Here is a 23,518-nt window from a genome sequence, read left to right as displayed (position 1 = left end):
TTTCAACCAATTTACCTGGAACAGATGTCAAGCTAACCGGCCTGCAATTTCCTGGATCCCTAGCTAGTTTCCTGCTTCTGATATATTTAAAGAATTCTTTATTGTTGGATTTAAATGAGGATTGGGCAAATTCAGGGAAGATAAGATTATCAGTGGCTACTAGTGATATAATCTCCAATATCAGAGGAAATCTGCCTCTGAATACCAGTTACTGGGCTCACAAGTGGAAATGGTGCTCCTGTACTACTTGCAGGCTTCCTAGAGGCATCTTGTTGGCCACTGTGGGAATAGAACACTATACTAGATAAGCCTTTGGTCCATCTCAGCAGGGCTCTTCTTATGTTTTTAATGTGTTTATTAATACAAAAAAATAGTCCTTGGTTCATAACAGAATGCTGTGCCGCCTATCTCCATACAAGTCCTGTATTCTTCCAAAACTTCAGGGTTGTCCCTAGGCACGGAGTCTCCAAAAACAATCAGAGAACCTTAGCAAACAGATGTTCATGGTGCTTTCATCTCAGAACAATTAGCAAAATTTTAAATTAAAAAAAAATCAGTGATAGCCAACACACATTAATAACTACTTCATCTGGTAGTCACTCCCATCCCATTAAACTGTCTGTTCTGCCCCAGACTTGTAGGACATGCTTGGCAATATTGCATCACAATGTAGGTGTGACTGGGTGCCAGAGGCAGCTAGAATTCCATATTGTGCCAGGAATAATGATATATTCTCAGTCAAATTGAGCGAGTTTCCTTCAACTTGTAATTTTTAAGTTCTGTTTTCCGGAAATGCTGTGCCTTATATTTTGGCAAGGACTACCAGTACTTCTTCTTTACCTTGAGAAGACATACTAACAAAGTAATGTCCAATTTTAGAACACAAATGTAGTGATATCTTCATTTTTTAACCTTGAAAATTTAGTGCTACTACCATCTTGGGAGCAAATGCTATTTATCCCAAGCAAGTGGCAAATTATTGTTAATTCATAGATATTCAATAAGGGAAATGTTTTTAAAAACTCATTTGTTTCAGTGACTGGGTTTGGATGCTACGACATGGCTTGTTTTGAGTCATTTAACTCAGGATGATCTGCAGAGTGTCGCACTGTGCGAAACCAGAGGGTGTGGGTTATGCAAGGTTTAAGCAATCCTTACATAAGCAACAGTCTGTTCTTTAACCTTTACATCACCTACGCTCGCTGGGTTTGCACAACCCGACAACCCCTGAGCGGAGATTGAATATTCAAAATGATGGTCGTACGCATCTCACTGTAGATTATCTAACCCATGATGGGCTGTCATGTTATGCGAACAGCCCCAGTAAGAGATTAAAATTCTGCAAAATTCTTTCTCTTTAATTGTTGATGAAAGAGCAAGACAATAGTTTGTGCAGACGGCATCGGGCAAGACTTTTGAGGGTCAGGCCTCTTATCTGCTTAATAGAACCTGTCTACATCCCCTTCCTTCACAGTCTATGCCTAATAGTTCAGAATTGCATTATTTAAATATGGTAATGAATGTCTACTCAGTGTTCAGTGGGGCTGCAATCCTATAACTGCTGAACTTAGTGAGAATTCTGATTAGGCCTATATAGAATTCTGCTGTAAATATTGTTTTCACATAAGGTGTAGTAATAAGGGTTTTCTGGGGTAGGGGGAATGGATTTTTTCTATGCAAATTTGGATAATTTGCAGTGGAAAAATTTCATTTCACAGTGGAAAAATTTCAGATTCTCTAGAGAGTGATCTAATTTTGCATGTTTACTTGTATTTAGTTAACAAAGCTAAAAAAAACTACCGATATTATTTTTTTGTCCCAATATTCCAGAAGTATTTGACTTGAAATAAGGGAGGGAGGAATTAAAGCACACAATGAAATTTAAATGTTATATTATGTAGACAGTCTTATTTGAATACTTGTAAAAATTGAAAGAGAATAGCACGTGCTTCCCTTACATTGTTTAAACTTAAGGGGTGGGGAAAACAAAATTACTGAAAAGTGACACATTAATAAAGAATTGTGCGTGATATGCAGACACTGCTTTCAAGCTATCTAGGGTTTTAAAGGGTGACTTTCGAGTTTGAATTGTTCTTAGGAAATGGATTGATGAGAGATGTTCTGGTTATAGCCTGCAGAAATATTTTGGGCTCACTGAAGTTCCTGAGAAGTCATATGTATGATGTCTTAATTTCCAGTATGACTCATTTGAACCATGAATTATTGTATCACTGGTTCTTTTCACATTTAAATTGAATTATTGTGCTGCTTTTGAAAAATCTCCAGAAACTTCACTTGATTCAGAATGTACCAGTAAGAGCTTATTTTTGGTTACCACTTCGTTTTTGGGCCCCATTGAAGGTGCTGGTGACCTAAATGACTTGGAGTTTGGTTTGCCTAAAGGACTGTCACCTCCATACCGTCCTGGTTGTTTATTTTATTTTATTTTATTTATTGCATTTATATCCCGCCTTTCCCCCCCGCAAGGAACCCAAGGTGGCATACATAATCCTCCTCCTCTCCACTTTATCCTTACAACAACAACCCTGTGAGGTGGGTTGGGCTGAGAGTCTGTGGCTGGCCCAAAGTCACCCAGTGGATTTCCATGGCCGAGTGGAGACTAGAATCCGGATCTCCTGACTCCCAGTCCAACACTCTAGCCACTACACCACACTGGTTGTTGTCTTCAGCAAGGCAGGGCATCTAGTTTTCACTGATCCTTCCTACCCACTGCAGTCCTCTGAACATATTGTTCAGTAGAGTGACCCTATGAAAAGGAGGACAGGGCTCCTGTATCTTTTACAGTTGCATAGAAAAGGGAATTTCAGCAGGGGTCATTTGTATATATGGAGAACCTGATGAAATTCCCTCTTCATCACAACCGTTAAAGTGCAGAAGCTATACTAGAGTGACCAGATATAAAAGAGGGCAGGGCTCCTGCAGCTTTAACTTTTGTGATAAAGAGGGAATTTCACCAGGTTTTCCATATATACAAATGACACCTGCTGAAATTCCCTTTTCAATACAACTGTTACAGATACAGGAGCCCTGTCCTTCAGAGAATTGTAGTATTTAGTGCCATATTGATAGCTGCTGTTGTGCTATAAAACTCCTAATCTGTCTACCATTCAAGTGCTCAGAGTTGCCATAACCATTAACAAATAGATTTCTAGGGATGGATTTTGTATTCTGCCCTTATTGAATCTATTTTGACTAGAGGAAGTTCATATAACCATGTTCAACTTATGGTAACTGCAAGTATCCTACGATACCTTGGTTGTATAGATGTAGAACTAGCTAGAACTCTCACTATGACTGACTGTCAGTGGCAGCCAGCTAACCTATCATGTGAGATGCCTTGAGAATTGACCATTTGCTTTTATTTGCTTGTGTACTACAGTTCATAAAATTCTTTGGGAGAAGTCCTGAGGCTTTGCTATTGTGTTCAGTGTGATTTGGGGACAAAGCCTTAATCATTCCATTCCATTCTGCAAATCGGTCCCTTTAAAACTACTACAAAAGGAAGACTTTATATTTGACTCCTTGCTCTCCTTTATTCCTCATATTGAGGCAGTAGCTAAATCCTGTCGTTTTTTCCTATATAATATTGCCAGGATTCGATCATTTTTGTCTGTCTCTTCTGCCAAGACTCTTGTTCATGCATTGGTTATTTCTCGGTTGGACTACTGCAACCTTCTTCTCTCTGGCCTTCCTTCTTCTCACATCAGTTTGTTGGTTTCTGTTCACCACTCTGCTGCTAAGATCATCTTGGTTCGCCGCTCTGACCATGTAACTCCACTTCTGAAATCTCTTCATTGGCTTCCAATTCACCTCAGAGTCCAATATAAACTTCTCCTGTTGACCTACAAAGCTTTTCACAGTCTAGCTCCTTCCTATCTTTCCTCTCTCATCTCACACTATTGCCCCGCTCGTGCTCTTCGCTCCTCAGATGCCATGTTTCTTACCTGCCCAAGGGTCTCTTCTTCCCTTGCTCGGCTTCGGCCATTTTCTTCCACTGCCCCTTATGTCTGGAACACGCTTCCAGAACGTTTGTGAACTACAAGTTCAATTGCAGTTTTTAAAGCTCAGCTAAAAACTTTTCTTTTTTCTAAAGCTTTTAAAACTTGATTTTGATCTTACTTTTATACTGTTAGTTTTACTCTACCCTGTGTCTGTTTGGTGCATTCTCTTCCCCTCCTTATTGTTTTATTATGATTCTTTAATAATGTAAGCCTATGCGGCAGGGTTTTGCTATTTTATTGTTTTACTTTGTACAGCTCCATGTACACTGATGCTATATAAATAATAATAATAATAATACTTGATAACTTGGAATTAGTAAATTTAGGGCGCAATCCAGGGTTGAGTATCCAGTGCAAGGCAAGAGGACAGCAGAGGTGTCTAACAGCGGTTCCTTGGAGGGGGACAGAAGGAGGTTGGGGCAGGCATAGGAAATGGCATAAGGCAACTACCCCGGTCTCCTGGTCTCCCCGCCCCTGGGAGCACCCCTTTTTCCCCACGTTCGCAAGCATGAAGAGGTACTGGCACAGTTTTCTCCGTGCTGGCTATGAGGGCGATGGCTTGGGGAGGGCGATGGCTTGGGGAGGGCAGTTTCCTGGCTCTTGAGGTCAGAGCCAGGAAACAGAACAATCCTATACATCCCTTCTTCCCCCCCCCCCCAGAGGCCATAGGATTGCCCTCTTACTGATTTAAAGCAAGACCTTACTATCCAACACTACTTCCTCCCTATTTAATCATGGAAGTAATACAATCTGCATAAAAGGCTGATAAAATATTACTTTAGTGGACGGTAGTACCTCTGTTGAATAGAAGGTGCTGACTCAGATCAATTCTCTGTCTCTAACTCAGCTTTCTTGCTTTTCTTCACTTCAGTGTTTGTCTCTCTATAAGGGGTGATTTAAGAGGGAACAACCCCTGTAAAAAGATGACAGTAACAGTTGAGCACTTTGTTAAAACACTGTGCTATTTATCTTGAACTACTTAAGTCGATAAAAAACTTGCCTGAATGTTTATTGCCATTTACTGGAGGTCATTTGAGGCTCTTTTAAAAAAAAATCATTCCTCTTTGATTAGGTGAACAGACTTGAGAGGAGGAAGAGATGCTGAATTGTTTAAAAAAATATTTTGTGAGGATTAGGACAATGAAGATGTGGTTTGTTGGGGACCTGCAGCCATCAGTTACCTGTACATGTTCCAGGCCTCACATAGACTGATAAGGCAATAAGCGAACCCTGTTGGTTTTGAAATATGTATGAACACTTCTTTGCAAGTAATTTTCCCCCTGGAAAGTTAGAAGCTCATTCTACTAGGTCACAATGTTTTATTTTAGTAGACCTTCCACCCTCGTGTGGTGCAGAGCGGTAAACCAGCAGTTTCTGCAGCTGAAACTCTCCCCACGGCCTGAGTTCGATCCCAGCGGAAGCTGGTTTCAGGCAGCTGGCTCGGGTCGACTCAGCCTTCCATCCTCTTGAGGTCAGTAAAATGAGTACCCAGCTAGCTGGGGGAAAGGTAAGAATGGCCAGGGAAGGCAATGGCAAACCACCCCGCTATAAGGCCTGCCAAGAAAACGTCAGCGAAAGCTGGCGTCCCTCCAAGAGTCAGTAATGACTCAGTGCTTGCACGAGAGGTTCCTTTCCTTTCCTTCCACCCTATAGGGTGGGCTACATGAACTCCCTTTTAAAAATAGTATTTATTATTGTACACTAAATGTTTAGTTCTTTTGTAAGTTTGCATTATTTCACTTACTTGTCAAACCAATTCTGTCATTTTTAGTATTAGATTCTGGAGATACTAGGCCAGGAGCTTTGCAGGGTACTGAAGCCCTGCCATCAACCACTGGAAAAGCTAGTAAGCAGTTTCTCCAGCTTCTGAAATTTAGCAGAAATTGCACACACAGTTTCAAACATATCTTTATGGCTATAAAGCCTTAGAAACTTGCTTAAAGAAAAAAAGAAAGCAGATATTCTCAGGTAACAGAATCCTGTCTAACCACAACACTTGGTGCTTTTTTGTATACATCCACAGAATTGGATGCACTTAGCCCTACCTGAATGTTTCTACGTCTCCACTCCTTTCTCTGCATAATATCAGTAGGCCTGGATTATCTTGATGTTTCTGAACCTTCAGAACCTTAGTTACATGGATCTTGTGTATTGTGTTCCTGAATTTATCTGGTTCTTCAAAAGGTAAACACTTTCTGTAAAATCTGAAGTGTTCCAAAATAAAGGTATCTATTACAAATGTGTGTTTGAAACTGTTCTCATTTTGATGATGGTGTTCCTGGATTTCAAAAGTCCAGATAGTACTCTGTTCTTCTTTACACAATCAATTCCTGCTATTGAATCTTACTATTTCTCAGTCTGTTCTACTCCAGGTTCTCCCCCTTTGTGTTCCATATGTTAATGGTGTACCTCCTTCCAGCCCCCTACTTCCAGCCACTCCCCATTTTATATTTTCAGGGCCGGAGCATCTAAATTCCTTTGCATGTATAAAACTGCTGTGTAGGAACAAAAGTATCTTATAGGCTCCTATGATTGATCAGTGTAAGTTGCTTTGTACTTTTCTGTCCTATTGCCTGCATTCACATGTAATGGAAAGTCAAAAATCCTGGCTTAATAAACCAAGATATGCATGAATAGCATGTAGATGAACCAAGCCCATTCAGTCCCACTTCGCATAAGAGGTAAAACCACCCAGGATTCAGCATTTAAACAGCTTCTCATTATGTATGGTTAAATTCTTCTAAACATGCCAAGATTAGAAACCACCTTTAAACCATGTTTTGGAATTGGTTGATGATTCCTACTTTGGTTTGAAGCACTTAATCATAGTTCCAGATGCACATGTAATGGGAAGCTGTGTCTAAATGCTGGATCCTGGCTTATTTTGCTGCTCACATGAAGGGAGGAGAAAAGCAGTAAGAAAGGAGCTGCATGCAAGTGCATGGGACACAAGCATATCCTGATTTATTAAGCCAGGATTGCAAGCGTAGTGTGATGTACGAACCGGTGCAGTTTGTGATGTATCTGAAGGAAAGCCAGATTATGAAGGCATGCTCCATTATTGAGCTGTCTTTTTATTTTCCTTTCATTTTGTTTATAATACATTGGACAAGCAAAGTGAAAGGTCCATAAACAGAAAGAGCTTTCTTATTTCTGTGGCATCATTAATGAGTGGAACCATGGTGTTCAGAGGCAGTATCCTGCTGCGTACTAAATGCTAGGGGTAAGTGACTATCCATCACTATCATACACAGCTGTGAGCTTCCAGGGACATCTGGCTAGAGTCAGTGATTGACTAAATGGGTTTTGGTTTGATCCAGCAGAGCAGTTCCTATATTCTTAGGACAAAATTAAGACCTAAAAGCAAATTATTTTGTTAGGTTATACCAGCAAATGGGGGGGGGGGGAAATCTTTAGCACTTACTCTAACACTGTTCCCCTTCTCATATTTTTCTTTAGGTCAAATGTGGTACCTGCAACACTCCCAAACCTGGTTTTTTTGACTTTGAAGGAAAGCAGAAATGGTAAGTGGAAATATCTCCTAATTTATAGATACTTTTGAATCTTTTCCATGTCCCTTGGAGGTTTCTTTAGAGCAGAGGGGCAGATCATCAGACCTGGGGGCCAAATCTGCCTTCCTGGGATCCTGATACTTCCCTTGCAGGTTCTCCAGACAGCTGTGCCCCAATTCCCCTGACTTCAGCTCCTTTCCACCGACTGTTCGTTAGTTTCCCGGCTTTTTTGCATTTTTTCCATTCTAAAAAGTTGAAATGTCTTTCTTAAGGCTTAGTTACTGGCAGTAAGAGCTTTAAGCTAACATACGCTGGCATTATTGGTATTTTGGCCCAGCCCACCCTGTAATGCACCTCCTCTCAAGGCTTCTCTGAAATGAATTTCGGCCTTTGGGCTGAAAGAGGTTCAGCACTCCTGTTTTATAGGCTAGTAAATTACTGTGTGTTCCATTTATTATGTGTCAATTATTAAAGAGGTCTTAGAGTCAGTACATGCAATTATATTTTCAGTTCTATTTCCCATTTTTTTTTACTTAGTAGCGCAGCAGTCATCATCTGATTACTCTATTGTGGTATCAGTTCTTGTTTAACATCTTCATTCCATGAAGGCAGGAATGCTCTTGAGAAGGTAACAGTGGCTTTGTGGGTTATTTAACCCATGATGAGCTGCAGTGCTTGCCTGCAGGCACCACCTTACATATCCAACCCCCACTCAGGGGTTGTTGTGTTGTGCGAACCCAGCGAGAATGGGTTATGTGAGGATTGTTTAACCCTCACATAACCCATGGTCTCTTAAATAGCCCTCACATAACCCATGGTCTGTTCTAGGGTTATATGAGGATTGTCTAACCCTCACATAACCCACGTTTGCTGGGTTTTCACCCCACAAAAACCCTCAAGTGAGGGTTGGATATGCAAAACAGCAGCTGCACATTCACTGCACATGTAGCAATCTCACAGTGGGTTAAATAACCAACTGGTGCAAACCAAACCAGCCTGTCTTTTTAATTGCCTAATGGCAAAGTCTGATCATATCAAGGAACTCTGGATTGCGGAGTTTCTCTGACCTTGGTCAGACAAGATCAGGGATTGTGTAGCATCCTTGATCAAAAAGCCAAGACAAATTTTAAGTCTCTTGAACACCATTACAAATTTTATTTGTAATATAAATAATTATAAAGAAAAATATAATTACCTATAATAAATTGTAGTAGTTCAGAATTTAATTTTGTTGTTCCATAGAAACAAGAATATTTTTAATTAGCATCTTTCTTTCTCTCTCTCTGTCTCTCGGTTACAGTTGCAATACATTCGAACTTTTATTACACATGACCGCTTGCTAATGGATCTATATTTGACTGGTCAATTGTTTTTTGTCAGTTAAATGACCAGCTGTAAAGTAGCATTAAATCAGGAGCTGGTTCCATGGTGAAATACTCAGGCCACAATTTCACTGCCACTCTTTTCCATCCACAGTGAGCAGACAAGCTTGCTATGGATCTTAAAAAAGAAAGAAAAAAAGACCCACCCACCCAAGTTGACATGTCAGCCACAACTTTCTGTGGAACCACCAAATTGCTTTTTCAACTGCCTCTGGGAAACTGCCTCTGATGCCTGTGTACTGTGTTTCTGTATTGGAAGTTGTTACGTCAAACTTCCATGAAGTCAGTTCAAAGTCTTAGAATGCATCTTGAGGATTCAGTGGAGGGGTGGAGACAAGCTGCCAATAAGGAACATTTCAGAATAATTGAGATGTTCCATGCTTGTGACTCATATCATATATCTTTAGAAAATGGGCTTCGGTTAAAAGCACACAACTATTCAAACTTAACTAGAAAGTAATGATACATTGTATTTACATTAATTATGGATGAGGAATTAAATGTATAAGCCTGACCCAGGATACTAAATTATCGGTGGGAAACTTGGAGGTAGATAGAATGACTTTTACAGAGTAATTAGTGGTTCTTTCCTCCCATCTGTGTCCCAGGGAAGCTTGGAAAGCGTTGGGTGATACAAGCTCTGAGCAGGCAATGCGAGATTATGTTGCTACTGTGAAGAAATTGGACCCCACTTGGAATCCACAGGTAGGTTAAAAGATTACCTTATTGTATACATTGGGGGCGGGGGACCTGTGGTCCTCCAGATGTCTTTGGACTGCAGTTTCCATCATCCATGCTGCTTGGGCCTGATGGAATCTAATAACATCTAGAGGGCCGTATGTTCTCCAACTTTGATATACTTGAATAAGCCATATAGGACTATGTGTAGTATCTTAGATCTATGAACATTGCAGGTTTTAATCTAAGAGCTCAGAGAAATGTGATTTTGTTACAAAAGATAACCAGATATTTCTTATATTCTAAGAATATTTTTCTTGTATGTGCCCTCTTCCCATTATTGTTTACACTGTAGTGGTGTTTGTTTTCCTAACACAGGCCTGCACAATTTGGGATTTGCCAAGCTGAATATGGCCCACCAGCCATGTACTGTGGCTTACTAGAAACTAAACATACTACTTGTTTTTGCTGCCTGCCTGGGATTGAAAAATCAAGAGAGACTGTCCTGCACTTGGGAGGTTGCTGTACATGGTTGATGGGCTGTGTTCTGTTTGAGTGTTATAGCCTTGGGAATGAGATAGCAAGGAAGTGCAATATTAACTGGTTTTAAGGAATTACGTGAACTAGGATGTTAATCTGAGATTTAGTTTAGCAATAGGAACATGTCTTTCCTCCAGATTCAAGATAATTTTGGAAATATACAAATAAGCATTTTTATGGGATCATGTGTTGATAGCAGTATTAGGCATGACTAGTTTCATGGTCTAAGTTCTTTTCTGCACTCACTGTGCTTTCATTATGTTTTTAGTGATACTGGTTGGAGGTCCTCAGGGCTCTTCCAAGCAGTATTATCTAATCTGGCATGTTCTCACTCTCGCCTGCTCTTCTGTTGGGAAAGGCTGTGGGGTGGACGCTTGCCAAGATGGGTGAGGAGCTGGTAACTACAATTTTTGGCTTTGCTAATAAGACATAAACAATTGTATGCCTTGGTGTTATGCCTTGCCGTGCAATCTCAGAAGTTCAAGAGGGTGGCAGGCATAGGAAGTCTTCTCCAGCAATGATGTGTTGGGAAATGACACTCCATCATTACTTGCTGGGATGATGTGACTTGAAGTTGTCACAAAATTGGGTGGGATAGCTAATACCCTAGAAGACAGAAACAAAGTTCAAAGTAATCTTGATACGCTGGGCTGAAAACAACAAGATGGCATTTAATAGGGATAAATGCCAAGTTCTACACCTTGGAAAAAGAAACCAAATGCACAGTTGCAAGATGGGGGATACTTGGCTCAGCAGTGCTACAAGCGAGAAGGATCTTTGAATTGTAGTAGATCACAAGCTGAATATGAGCTATTTTGAACTGCATTAATAGAAGTATTTCTTCAAAGTTGTGTGAGGTACTGGTTCCCCTCTATTTGGCAATATAGACTGAAAGAGAAGGCTGAGGGGAGACATAGAATCATAGAATAGCAGAATTGGAAGGGGCCTATAAGGCCATCGAGTCCAACCCCCTGCTCAATGCAGGAATCTGATAGCACTCAAGTACTTGAAAGGTTGTGATACAGAAGAGGGCCAGGATCTCTTCATGATCATCCCAGAGTGCAGGACACGGAATAATAGGCTCATGTTACAGGAAGCCAGATTCCAGCTGAACATCAGGAAAAACGTTCTGACTATTAGAGCAGTATGACAATGGAACCAATTACCTAGGGAGGTAGTAGTCTCTCCCACACTAGAGACATTCAGGATGCAGCTGGACAGCTACCTGTCAGGTATGCTTTAATGTAGATGCCTGCATTGAACAGGGGATTGGACTCAATAGCCTTATAGACCCCTTCCAACTCTACTATTCTATAATCCCTGGTAAACAATATCATTTCCCAGAAGCCTGTTGGGCCTCATCTGTAATTACTGGACCCACCTTCTACCTACCTTCCACCCTTCATTCTCCAAGGCAAGGGTTTTTTTCTCCTTTGGGAGACTGATGGTGGATAGTAGGTGTAGTAGGGCAGAATTGAGCCTGCTGGAGAAGAGCTGTGTCTTGATTCTGCTGACAAATCCAGTTTGGCTTGGCCATGTAATGTATTTACTATTAGTATTAAGTTGATATGCTGTCCTTGGAAGTTAAGCTGTCTTAACTATCCTAAGCCCTTGCTGTTGTGTTAGCCTCTTATTTCTTCCTTACAATTACTTTAATTGCAAATAAATTAGTTTGAAAACAATATATGTCCTGAAGTTTATATGCAGCACTGTCAAAGTGAGTGGAAGTTATTGAGAAGTTGTTAAATTACAGATTTGATTTTACGGTTGGCTTCTCTTTTTGATTGCCTTAAAATCTATAGTTGCTTTGTAGCTAGCTAATCCTTGGGCCACAAGAGGGAGCTCTGATTCTAATAGTGAACAAAAATTCAGTTGTCATTTTGTTGCTATTCTTTCATTGCAATCATTGGCTTCAATTTTTTTATTTCGAAATGTGTGGAGAAGCACGTAAGTGCATTGTCAGTTACTTCCTGTGTCTGCATTTAGATCTATTAATTCAGGGTGTTAAAAGGCTAAATAAAAAATTCAGATGGAAAACCACCTGCTTCCTCTTGTTCATTTTTCTGATAACAGCATAACTATTGCTTTGTTATTCAGACCAGAGGTCCTTCTGTTCCAGTATCTGGTTTCCTAAGCAGCCAGCCTTTGGATCTTGCAGACACTGCACGGGGTCCTTTCCCCATTTGTTCCCAGAATTTGGTATTCAACAATATATCGCCTCTGTATATTGAGGTTCCATTGATCTTTTGTACCTTGCTTGTGAGTTTCTAGAGGCATCAGTCTGGACACTATTGGAAACAGGAAGTTGACTTAGATGGAGCTGTGGTCTGATCCCAGCAAGGCTGTTCTTACATCTGACCCATCTAAATTTTATATTGTTGATAGTTTATTTTTACTTGTTTATTAGTTTATTTGTACCTCTTGTTACAAATACAATTACATTCCCAGTTCCTCTGGATCTTAAAAACCTGGTGCTTAATCTTGTGGAGATAGAGTATGTCTTTAGATAATTGCTGCTCTGCATTTGTCAGTTATGTTGTTGTTGTTGTTGTTTTATTTGCGTGGGGTATTGTTAAAAAGTGAACCTCACTTAGCAGCTGGTAGTGTTAAGGAGGGGAACAACGAGGGCAGAATTCAATGTTGTATGAATGAAAGTCTGCTCATGGAACAGGATTTTATTTTTCTTTCCTCTCCTGCGTTCTCTAGCCCCAACCTCACAAATCTGCTCCAGAAGCCCCCGCCCCCAACTTTCCATACCAGATTTTGAGGGAGCAGAGGGGGCTGCAGAGCAGAGGGGGAATAGCCCTGATGGAAGCAGTTTCGTCAGTAGAAGGACTTCAGTGGATTCCATCCTGAGAGAAGCCAGTGTAATCTCAGAAACTAGACAGGCTTGAAAGTAAATAAAGTGGCGATCAAAGCTCACCTGTTTCAGGTAGAAAATATAACTTTGCTGTTGGGAATCCCCCCCACCCCGGGCCCATTAATAGAATAGCCTCTGGAGGGCAGTGTTTCATCATGTGGCCAGCCAGCCGCTGCAGACGACAGAAATCAAATGCTGTACCGTTGAAGTGTTTAAAATTTGTCAGACAAATAATTTCATAATTCACTTGAACTTCATCTGTGATGCTGAAGAAAAGCAGTTTCTTATCTATAAACATAGCTTTCCCTGTCGATGGCACTTGTAGATTGTGCTGCATTTATAGCAACATAATAGCAAGAAATGTTCAGGAAGCAAATAGAATGGATTGAATTAATTTAGTTAGTGGCTCTTGATACCTCGCAACCAAATCCCCAGATCCAAGGTATCTTAATAGTCTTACACTGCCACGGCTCTGCTGCTTTGGAAGGCCTTAAATATAACATCAGTGGCACAGACTCTGTTTCCTTTATAAAGGAAACACGTGGTTCTATCTTTTAAAAAAACATTTTAAAGTAATATAACATGCATAAAATTATAACCATATCCTAATTTAAACGGACTGAAACATATAGATTGTACTCCAGATCCTGAGTTTCCCAAAGTAGTATAATTTTTGTCTTTAAAATCAACCTATTGAATCAAAAAATTCATGCTAAGGGTTTAGAATGTAAATAGTTTTTTTGTTTTGTTTTTTTGTTTTAAGTAGAAAGCTTATATCTGCTCTTTGATTCTAAATTGGAAGAAATCATGGTAAATGCAATTTCTCTGAATTAAAAAAGTAACATTAGATAGAGATGAGTGTTGCTGCAAGAAATCAAATCAACGCCATGTATTAATACAAAGCTCTGGTTTGCAAGGAAAACCAGACTCCACATGTCTCTTTAGTTTGGTCACACAAACAGATGCCACCTTGTTAATCTGTCCAATGAGCCATCATCTGCAGTCAGGAGAAGAAATAGAGAGGTTTGGTCAGGATTACCAGAGGTTGGGAGGAGAACAAAGGAAAAATATGTTAGGTCATGGCCTAATTTAATCTATGGCTTTTTTAATAACCTGCCTTGTATCTTTACTTTGTTAGCCCAAGGATGACTCCATTAATAATATATCATTTGTAAAAAAAAAAAAAAAACTCCTCCACAACTCCTCCACAAACTTCATCCAGAGGTCTCATTGCATTGTTTTGTTTGGTAAAAGGTTATTACAATCACTTAAAAAAAAGTAGTTTAAAATGGCTACCTTTGCACAAGGTAGGTTGATGTGAATCACATTTTTAAGAACATGTTAGAGCCAAGCCTCAAATCCTTGCCTGCATTAATGTGTGGCCACCATTTTGAATATGCAAACCCTACTTGGGGATTGTAATGTCCTGCGAACCCGTCAAGCATGGGTTATGTGAGGATTAAATAAACCTTCACATAACCCATCATCTATTTTGTTTAACCTTTGTATAACCCATGCTTACCAGGTTTGTGGCAGCCATGGAGGTGGATTGGATATGCAAAGTGGTGCCTGCAGGCATCGTGGCTTGTAGCTGGTTAAGTAATTCACGATGAGCCGCTGTGTGTTGTCCAAACCCGGCCATGCAGTTGTTAATATTTGCCCGAGCCAGGCTAGTCTGGGGGAATGGTCCTTGAGGTTCCTAAAGGGGGAAATTCTGGCAGAGCCTGTTTGCAGGACAGCCTAGAAATGCAAGTGTTCAAGAGGCCTTTGTCTTTGTCTCCACTACACACAAGGGAGAAACCAAGTGTTCTGTCCCAACTGGGACTTCATCCACCTCCACCCACTTCTCCAAGGCCCAGATTTAAACCTTTGGAAGCATCTCTGAGTGGTTAGGCCACATGGGGAGAAATTCTTAAGAGCCATGTTGGATCAGACCAAAGGTCCAACTCGTATGATGTTGTGTTCACACAGTGACCAACCCACAAGCAGGACATGAGTGCAACAGCACCGTCCCACTCATGTTCCCCAGCAACTGATGTACATAGGCTTAATGCCTCTGCTACTGGAAGTAGCACATAGCCATCAGGACTAGTAGCCATTGATAGCCTTCTCCTCAAGGAATTTATCTCACCCTTTTTTAAGCCATCCAAATTGGAGGCCATCACTACATCTTGCGGTAGAGAATTCCATAGTTTAACTATGCATGGTGTGAAGAAATACTTCCTTTTATCAGTCTTAAATCTCCCACCAATCAGTTTCATGGGATGACCCTGGGTTCTAGTATTAAGAGTGAAGGAGAAAAACATCTCCTTGTCCACATTCTCCATGCTGTGCATCCCTTAGCCTTCTTTTTTCCAAGCTAAACAATCCCAGCCTTTGCAACCTTCCCTCATAGGGGAGATGCTCCAGTCCCTTGATCATTTTAGTTGTCCTTTTCTGCACATTCTCTCTCTTAGATCCTAGTTAGGAACCACAACTTGCATGATGAAAAAATATTATTATTATATTTATTATATTGTAGAAAAATTCTGGCATCCGCAAGGCCATAAATTCCAGTGTTAATGCAGGTGGATAAGGTGAGGTTTCCAGAGCACAGCCTGGTCTAGTTTTCTTGGATGAGTTTCAGTTGGCACAGTTCGAGGACATTGACAAGGTGCTTGGGCAGGTTACCTCTTCCGTATTGGATCCTTGCCCCACCTGGCTTATAAAAACCAGCAGGGAGAGAACAGCCAGCTGGTCTGAAGAGGTAATTAATGCCTCCTTGCAAGAGGGAGTGGTCCCTCTCAGCGATGATGAAACCACTCCTGAATAAATCCTCTTTGGACCCAGAAGTTCTTAACAACTTTAGGCCTGTGGCAAATGTTCCTTTCCCAGTAAGGTCCTTGAGTGGGTGGTGGCCACCCAGCTCCAGGCATTCTTGGATGAGACCAATTATCTGGATTCATTTCAGTTGTGGTTCAGGCTGGGCTTTGGCACAGAACCAGTTTTGGTCACCAAGTTTTGGTCACCTATGTTGAGAGAGAGACAGAGGGAGTGTGACCCTGTTGATACTCCTTGATCTTTCAGTGGCTTTTGATAACATTAACTATGGTATCCTTCTGGGGCAATGGTCTGAGCTGGTGGTGGGGGTACTGTGTTGCAGTGGTTCCGCTCCTACTTGGATAGCTGGCTCCAGAAGGTGGTGATTGGGGAATATTGCCCACCCCATGGATTATCCAGCATGAGGTTCCTCAGAGGTCAGTTTTGTCCCCTATGCTATTTAATGTCTATGTGAAACTACTGAATAGGGTCAACTGGAGTTTTGGAGTGAGTTACTGTCAAGTACACTGATGATACGCAGCCCTACTTCTCCTTTTCATCTTCAGGTGAGGTTGTGGATATACTGAATCAGTGCCTGGCTGGGACAATGAACTGGATGAGGGCTAATAAGAATATTAATAACTAATAAGAGCACAGAACCATCTCACCCCCAGCTGCAACATCTTTTTGGGACTGGGAGCTTAAGAGGCAGGCTCCTACTACCTGGGATCATGTCCATCGGATCCAGCCAGGAGAGGAAGCCTACAAAGCAAGGAGCCAATCAGCAGCTGCTGTTGTCCTGCCTTGGGGGTTTGCCTAGTCTGCGGAACCTTCCAACTGCCTCCTCGCAGACTCAGGCTCCCAGCACAGAACCATCTCACCCCCAGCTGCAACATCTTTTTGGGACTGGGAGCTTAAGAGGCAGGCTCCTTTGGGGGCGGGTCCGCCACCAGCGGGGTCACCTCCGAAGGGGGCGACACCAAGGCGAGGGCCTGTCCCCTTGTTTGTTTGTTTTGTTCCCCTACTGACTTATAATTTTGTTGTGAATTTTAAACTTTTTTTTTTAACATTTCTTTTCCTATGTTTTAAAATGTATGTTTTAAACTTTGTAATACCGCCTTGAGGCCCATTATTGGGCAAAAGGCGGGATACAAATAAATATAATAATAATAATAATCTGAAGCTCAATCCAGACAAGACTGTGATGGTGTTAGTGGGTGGTTCTTCGGATGAGCTGGAGGATGCTCAACCTATTCTAGACGAGGTTGCACTTCCCTTGAAGGAGCAGGTTCATAGTTTGGGTTTTTCCTGGATCCATCTCCTATCACTTGATGCTCAGGTGGCCCTGGTGGTTTGGAGTGCCTTCTTCCAACTTCGGCTGGTCGCCCAGCTATGCCCCTATCTGGACAAGGATAACCTGGTTTTAGTAATCTGTGCTCAAGTTAGATTGCTGTAGTGCACTCTATGTGGGGCTGGCCTTGAAGACTTCAGAAGCTGCTGCTTATGTAGAATGTGGCAGCTAGATTAATCACTGGAACCAAAAGGTCTGTGCATATAAAACCAATTCTGGCCTGCTTGCATTGGCTGCCTGTTTGCTTCCGAGCCTGATTCAAGGTATTGATTTTAACCTATAAAGCCTTACATGGCTTGGGATCTCCCGACCTGGACATAACCAGCCACTACGATCAACATCTGGGCACCCCACCAAGTGCCACCTCTGAGCAGGGCTCGAAGGGTGTCAGCAAGGGAGAAGGCCTTTTCAGTGGTGGCCACCCAACTGTGGGATGAACTCCTCACTCAGGCCTGCCTGGTGCCAACACTGTCAGCCTTTTAGCACCAGATTAAGATTGTCCTCTACTTCCAGGCATTTAATGGCATATGATAGGACATTTATGCCAGCCATCTAAACAGATCTAATATTCTATTGAAAGTGTTTTTAGCTATCTAAATTGTATATTTATATTTTAATGCTGTATTTTATTAAACCACCCAGAAATCTTTGGCTGTTGGAGGTATAGAAATGAAAATAATAATACTTATTATTATTATTAATAATAATAATAATAATTTCTGAGACCATACTGTCATTTCTCTTCTCTTCAGCTAATGTGCAGCTGTGTCTATTTAGGTAGTGTAGCATTAAGTATTGCTATTATGTCCATACATGTGTTTGCAGAGCTGTCTAGTGACTAATAGATAGCTAGTATAATTTGAGATGGCCTCTACTGATAAGAGAGCTGTTTGATTATTGCTTGACATGATCTATTAATAAAAGACATCTGAAGGAAATGTTGGTAGTCACTTGAAAATGCCTTTCCCCAAATTACAGAGCAATCCTGTACTCACTTACCTGGGAGTAAGTCCCATTGAAATCCTGGGGGCTTACTTTGGCATAAACTTGCATAAGATCGCACTGTTAATGTTGTGATCTGAATAATTTTTAAAAAGAGTATCTAGTTTTACATTTTAATAAAAACGATGCTGAAAATTAGTCCACCTCTTATGCACTGATATTTATGTTTTCTGTTTATTTAAGTTTATATCCAACTCTAATCCTAGGGCTCAGAGCAGCTTAAATAGATATTCAGAATTTTACATTTTAAAAACAACCAGACAAGTACAAAGAAATAGAAATTGCCCAACCGTTCCCTGAACACTTACCCACCCCACCCCAATGGCTATTGCACAATGGCAGTTATATACCTCCTTGTTAGAGAGATGGGAGGTAACCCTTGGTCTAGTTTAAAAGTATTACATGCCTCATTTTGTAAGATGCAATGATGATGACATGTTATTATTAAAGCAGGCAGTAGTCAGCTGAAATGAATAAATTCAACACCTGTGCTAGGTCAAGCAAGGAAGTTAGGGTCACTGTGTTGATGTGAAAAAAACTGCCCAGAGAGCTCCGGCTATTGGGCAGTATAGAAATGTAATAAAAACAAGACCTGGAACTACAGTCAGCTCCAGGTCTTGTTTTTACCAGACAAGACCTGGAGCTGACTTTAGTTCAGATCATGAACTTCTTATTGCACAATTTAGAATCAAACTAAAGAGAATAGGGAAGACCCACAGATCAGTTAGATATGAGCTCACTAATATTCCTAATGAATATGCAGTGGAAGTGAAGAATAGATTTAAGGGACTAGATTTAGTAGATAGGGTCCCGGAAGAACTATGGACAGAAGTTCGCAACATTGCCCAAGAGGTGGCAACAAAAAACGTCCCAAAGAAAAAGAAAACCAAGAAGGCAAGATGGCTGTCTGCTGAGACACTGGAAGTAGCCCAAGAAAGAAGGAAAGCAAAAGACAACAGTGATAGGGGGAGATATGCCCAACTAAATGCAAAATTCCAGAGGTTAACCAGAAGAGATAAGGAATTATTTTTAAACAAGCAATGTGCGGAAGTGGAAGAAGACAATAGAATAGGAAGGACAAGAGACCTCTTCCAGAAAATTAGAAACATCGGAGGTAAATTCCAGGCAAAAATGGGTATGATCAAAAACAAAGATGGCAAGGACCTAACAGAAACAGAAGAGATCAAGAAAAGGTGGCAAGAATATACGGAAGATCTGTATAGGAAGGATAATAATATCGGGGATAGCTCAGACGGTGTGGTCAGTGAGTTAGAGCCAGACATCCTGAAGAGTGAGGTTGAATGGGCCTTAAGAAGCATTGCTAATAACAAGGCAGCAGGAGACGACGGTATCCCAGCTGAACTGTTTAAAATATTGCAAGATGATGCTGTCAAGGTGATGTATGCCATATGCCAGCAAATTTGGAAAACACAAGAATGGCCATCAGATTGGAAAAAAATCAATTTATATCCCCATACCAAAAAAGGGAAACACTAAAGAATGTTCAAACTATCGGACAGTGGCACTTATTTCACATGCCAGCAAGGTAATGCTCAAGATTCTGCAAGGTAGACTCCAGCAATTCATGGAGCGAGAATTGCCAGATGTACAAGCTGGGTTTAGAAAACGCAGAGGAACTAGAGACCAGCCAGGGAGTTCCAGAAAAACATCTATTTCTGTTTTATTGGCTATTCTAAAGACTTTGACTGTGGGGATCATAACAAACTGTGGCAAGTTCTTGGTGGTATGGGGATACCAAGTCATCTTGTCTGCCTCCTGAGGAATCTGTATAACGAACAAGTAGCAACAGTAAGAACAGACCACGGAACAACGAACTGGTTTAAGATTGGGAAAGGAGTATGGCAGGGTTGTATACTCTCACCTTACCTATTCAACTTGTATGCAGAACACATCATGCAACGTGCTGGGCTTGACGAATCCAAGGATGGAGTTAAAATCGCAGGAAGAAACATTAACAATCACAGATATGCAGATGACACCACTTTGATGGCTGAAAGCGAGGAGGAGCTGAGGAGCCTTATGACAAAGGTGAAAGAAGAAAGTGCAAAAGCTGGGTTGCAGTTAAACCTCAAAAAAACCAAGATTATGGCAACCAGCTTGATTGATAACTGGCAAATAGAAGGAGAAAACGTGGAGGCAGTGACAGACTTTGTATTTCTGGGCTCAAAGATTACTGCAGACGCTGACTGCAGCCGGGAAATCAGAAGACGTTTACTTCTTGGGAGGAGAGCAATGACAAATCTCGATAAAATAGTTAAGAGCAGAGACACCACACTGACAACAAAGGTCCGCATAGTTAAAGCAAAGGTATTCCCCGTAGTAACCTATGGCTGCGAGAGCTGGACCATAAGGAAAGCTGAGTGAAGGAAGAGAGATGCTTTTGAACTGTGGTGTTGGAGGAAAATTCTGAGAGTGCCTTGGACCGCAAGAAGATCAAACCAGTCCATACTCCAGGAAATAAAGCCAGACTGCTCACTTGAGGGAATGGTATTAAAGGCAAAACTGAAGTACTTTGGCCACATAATGAGAAGACAGGATACCCTGGAGAAGAGGCTGATGCTAGGGAAAGTGGAAGGCAAAAGGAAGAGGGGCCGACCAAGGGCAAGATGGATGGATGATATTCTGGAGGTGACAGACTTGACCTTGGGGGAGCTAGGGGTGGCAACGGCCGACAGAAAGCTCTGGCGTGGGCTGGTCCATGAAGTCACGAAGAGTCGGAAATGACTGAACGAATAAGCAACAACAAAAATAATAATAAATAAAATAAAAGCGAAGGTATTAATTCAGGTACAGAAAAAAAAGTTGTTGTATAGCACTGAAGAGTTCCTACCACTTAAATGAAGAAGACAAATTTGTTAAGTGGTTTGGATCCACAATGTGGGTTAGATCTGTGTATGTATTATCTAACAGTGCTAAAATATAAAGTACTACCCTTTTATAGGAAACATCCATTTAAGGTATATCTTCCATGTTGGTGATGTATCATTGCATTAAAGTTGATAAGTGAATGGAATTTTAAATTGAAAGTGTTACCAGAATGGTTTCTGTTTTGGTAGCATATAAATAGCACCCAACAACTATTTATAAGCCAGTGTTCTGTACTAGAGTTATCAATTGCCTTGTGGATAGTTCTTATTTTTTATTTCTTTTCTCTCTCTCTACTTAGTAGGTTAACTGATTTGGCATGTGACAGGCTTCCACCCCACCATTGCAGTTAAAATTTGCAATGAATAGAACCATTTCTGGTTCCATTTGAGACCTGACTTAAACCATAGGTTCCATATAGCAAGATGATAATGAAGTGGCTTTATGCAATAAATACTGCAAATGCAGGTTGATGGTTTTTTTTTGTTTTTTGTTTTGGCATGGCTTTATAGGTTGTTTGTTTTTCTTTGACTTTATGTCTCTTTAAATTTATGGACTCTTAACTTTTATTTATGACATGGCAGTCATCTTCATTCTAGCAGTTGATTGAAGTAAAATACTGCCAAACCAGCTCCTGGAATTTAAACTGTCATGAAATTTTAAAAAAAGAAAAGAGAAAAGATTTACACACAATGGGATCTTTCCTGGAAGTTTGTGTTTTCTTCCTGTTAATAACCAGGACATTTATTTATTTTATTTCTTGCCTTTTTGTAAAAAAGTGGTGCTCAAGTTGATGAAAAATAAAATGCAGAATTAAAAACAAAATGTTAATTTAAGCATAACATAAGTACAAATTAATTTAAACAACAAGAAATAGTCAATCGTAGAATCATAGAATAGCAGAGTTGGAAGGGGTATACAAGGCCATCGAGTCCAACCCCCTGCTCAATGCAGGAATCCACCCTAAAGCATCCCTGACAGATGGTTGTCCAGCTGCCTCTTGAAGGCCTCTAGTGTGGGAGAGCCCACAACCTCCCTAGGTAACTGATTCCATTGCCGTACTGCTCTAGCAGTCAGGAAGTATCTAACTGCGTAAAAAAACCTTCAGCAGCAGACCAGCTTTTCTGTCAAAGGGTTGCATGAATAAGCACTTCGGTGCCTGCTGCTGGGAGGGTAGCAAAGAGGGTTCCAACCTAGCCTTCCTCGGCAGGGAGTTCCAGAGACTTGGAGCAGACACTAGAAGGCCCCCCACCGAATGTACCTCTGATGGCGGTGGGACCAAGAGAAGGCCCTCCTTTGAAGATTTTAAAACCTGGGCAGGCTAGTGGAAGATTCTGGTCTTTGCAGTAGTCTGGTCACTAGTTGTATAGGGATCAATGGATCGTAAGCAGCACTTGGAATTATGTCTGGAAAAAGACCACTAGCAGCAAAGCTGTGGTAACAATGGAGTCGTGTGCTCCCTGTATCTAGTTTTAGTCTCTAGTTTTTCCACAGCATTCTGCATCAGCTGAAGTTTCTGAACACTTTCCAAAGGCAGTCCCATGCAGAGCCCATTACAGTTGTCCAAATGGGATATAACAAAGGCATGTGTCATCATGGCCAGAACAGACTTCTCCAAGAATGGGTTTAGTTGGCCCACTTGCCTCAGGTGTGCAAACACATACCTGGTCACTGCTAGAACGTGAGCGTCCAGGTTTGGGGCTAAATCCAGAAGTACACCCAAACTATGAATCTGGAGTCTTCAAGAGTGGTATAGCCCCATCCAGCACATGTTGGATTCCTATTCCTTGATTTGCCTTTTGACTAACTAGGAAGACTTCTGTTGTGACTTGATTAAACTTCAGTTCATTCACCCTCATCTGATCTGTTATCAATATCGGGCACTGATTTAAAACTAGAACAGCTTCCTTGGATTTAGATGGGAAAGAGAGATAAAGTTGGGTGTCATCAGCATGCTGGTGGTTCTGAACCCCAGAACTCTGGAACACCTCTCCCAGAGAGTTCATGTATATGCAGAGGGAACATCAGAGCCTGCTCCAGTTGTGGACTTTCCACCACCACCCCACCCAGACTAATTGATATCAGAGGTCACTGGGTGACCTTGGGCCAGTCACTGTCTCTCAGCTTAATCTACCTTGTAGGTCGTGAGAATAAAGTGTGTGTTTTGGGGGATGTGTGTGTGTCAGAGAGAGAACACCATGTATGTTGCTCTGAGCTCCTTGGGTGACATGTAGGGCAAAAATGAAATGAAATAATTGCAGGAAAGTAAGATCTAATAATATCTTCTTAGGGCCTAAAGTAAAGCATATTTTGTTGTCGTAACACATATGGAAGGAAAGCAGAGTTTCAAAATCACGGTTTTTCAAAATAGTTTCCATTTTAGTAATATGTGGGAGACGTGTGTGTGTATTAACTAGAGGTGTTGTAATGAAATGGTACCGTAGCTTGGTGTGACTGTTTGTTGCAGCCAAGTAGTATTGTTGAGA

General features: G+C 41.1%; 2 protein-coding genes across 2 annotated transcripts in view; both read left to right on the top strand.

Annotated features, from left to right (window-relative positions):
- Positions 1-23,518, top strand: part of STX6 (syntaxin 6) — a 590,646-nt gene that overhangs the window by 295,527 nt on the left and 271,601 nt on the right. The gene's annotated exons all lie outside the window — the stretch shown is intronic.
- The window catches only part of ACBD6 (acyl-CoA binding domain containing 6), a 132,158-nt gene that overhangs the window by 3,397 nt on the left and 105,243 nt on the right, over positions 1-23,518 (top strand). Inside the window, exons 2-3 of the mRNA XM_063134468.1 lie at positions 7,482-7,546; positions 9,525-9,621. Coding sequence (XP_062990538.1) covers positions 7,482-7,546; positions 9,525-9,621 — 162 coding nt within the window. The remainder of the gene's footprint in view (positions 1-7,481; positions 7,547-9,524; positions 9,622-23,518) is intronic.

Source organism: Elgaria multicarinata, chromosome 1, assembly GCF_023053635.1.
Source record: "Elgaria multicarinata webbii isolate HBS135686 ecotype San Diego chromosome 1, rElgMul1.1.pri, whole genome shotgun sequence".
In the NCBI taxonomy this organism is placed as follows: Eukaryota; Metazoa; Chordata; class Lepidosauria; order Squamata; family Anguidae; genus Elgaria; species Elgaria multicarinata.
The sequence above is the reverse complement of the archived record's forward strand: the minus strand, read 5'-3'. Positions and strand labels throughout refer to the sequence as shown.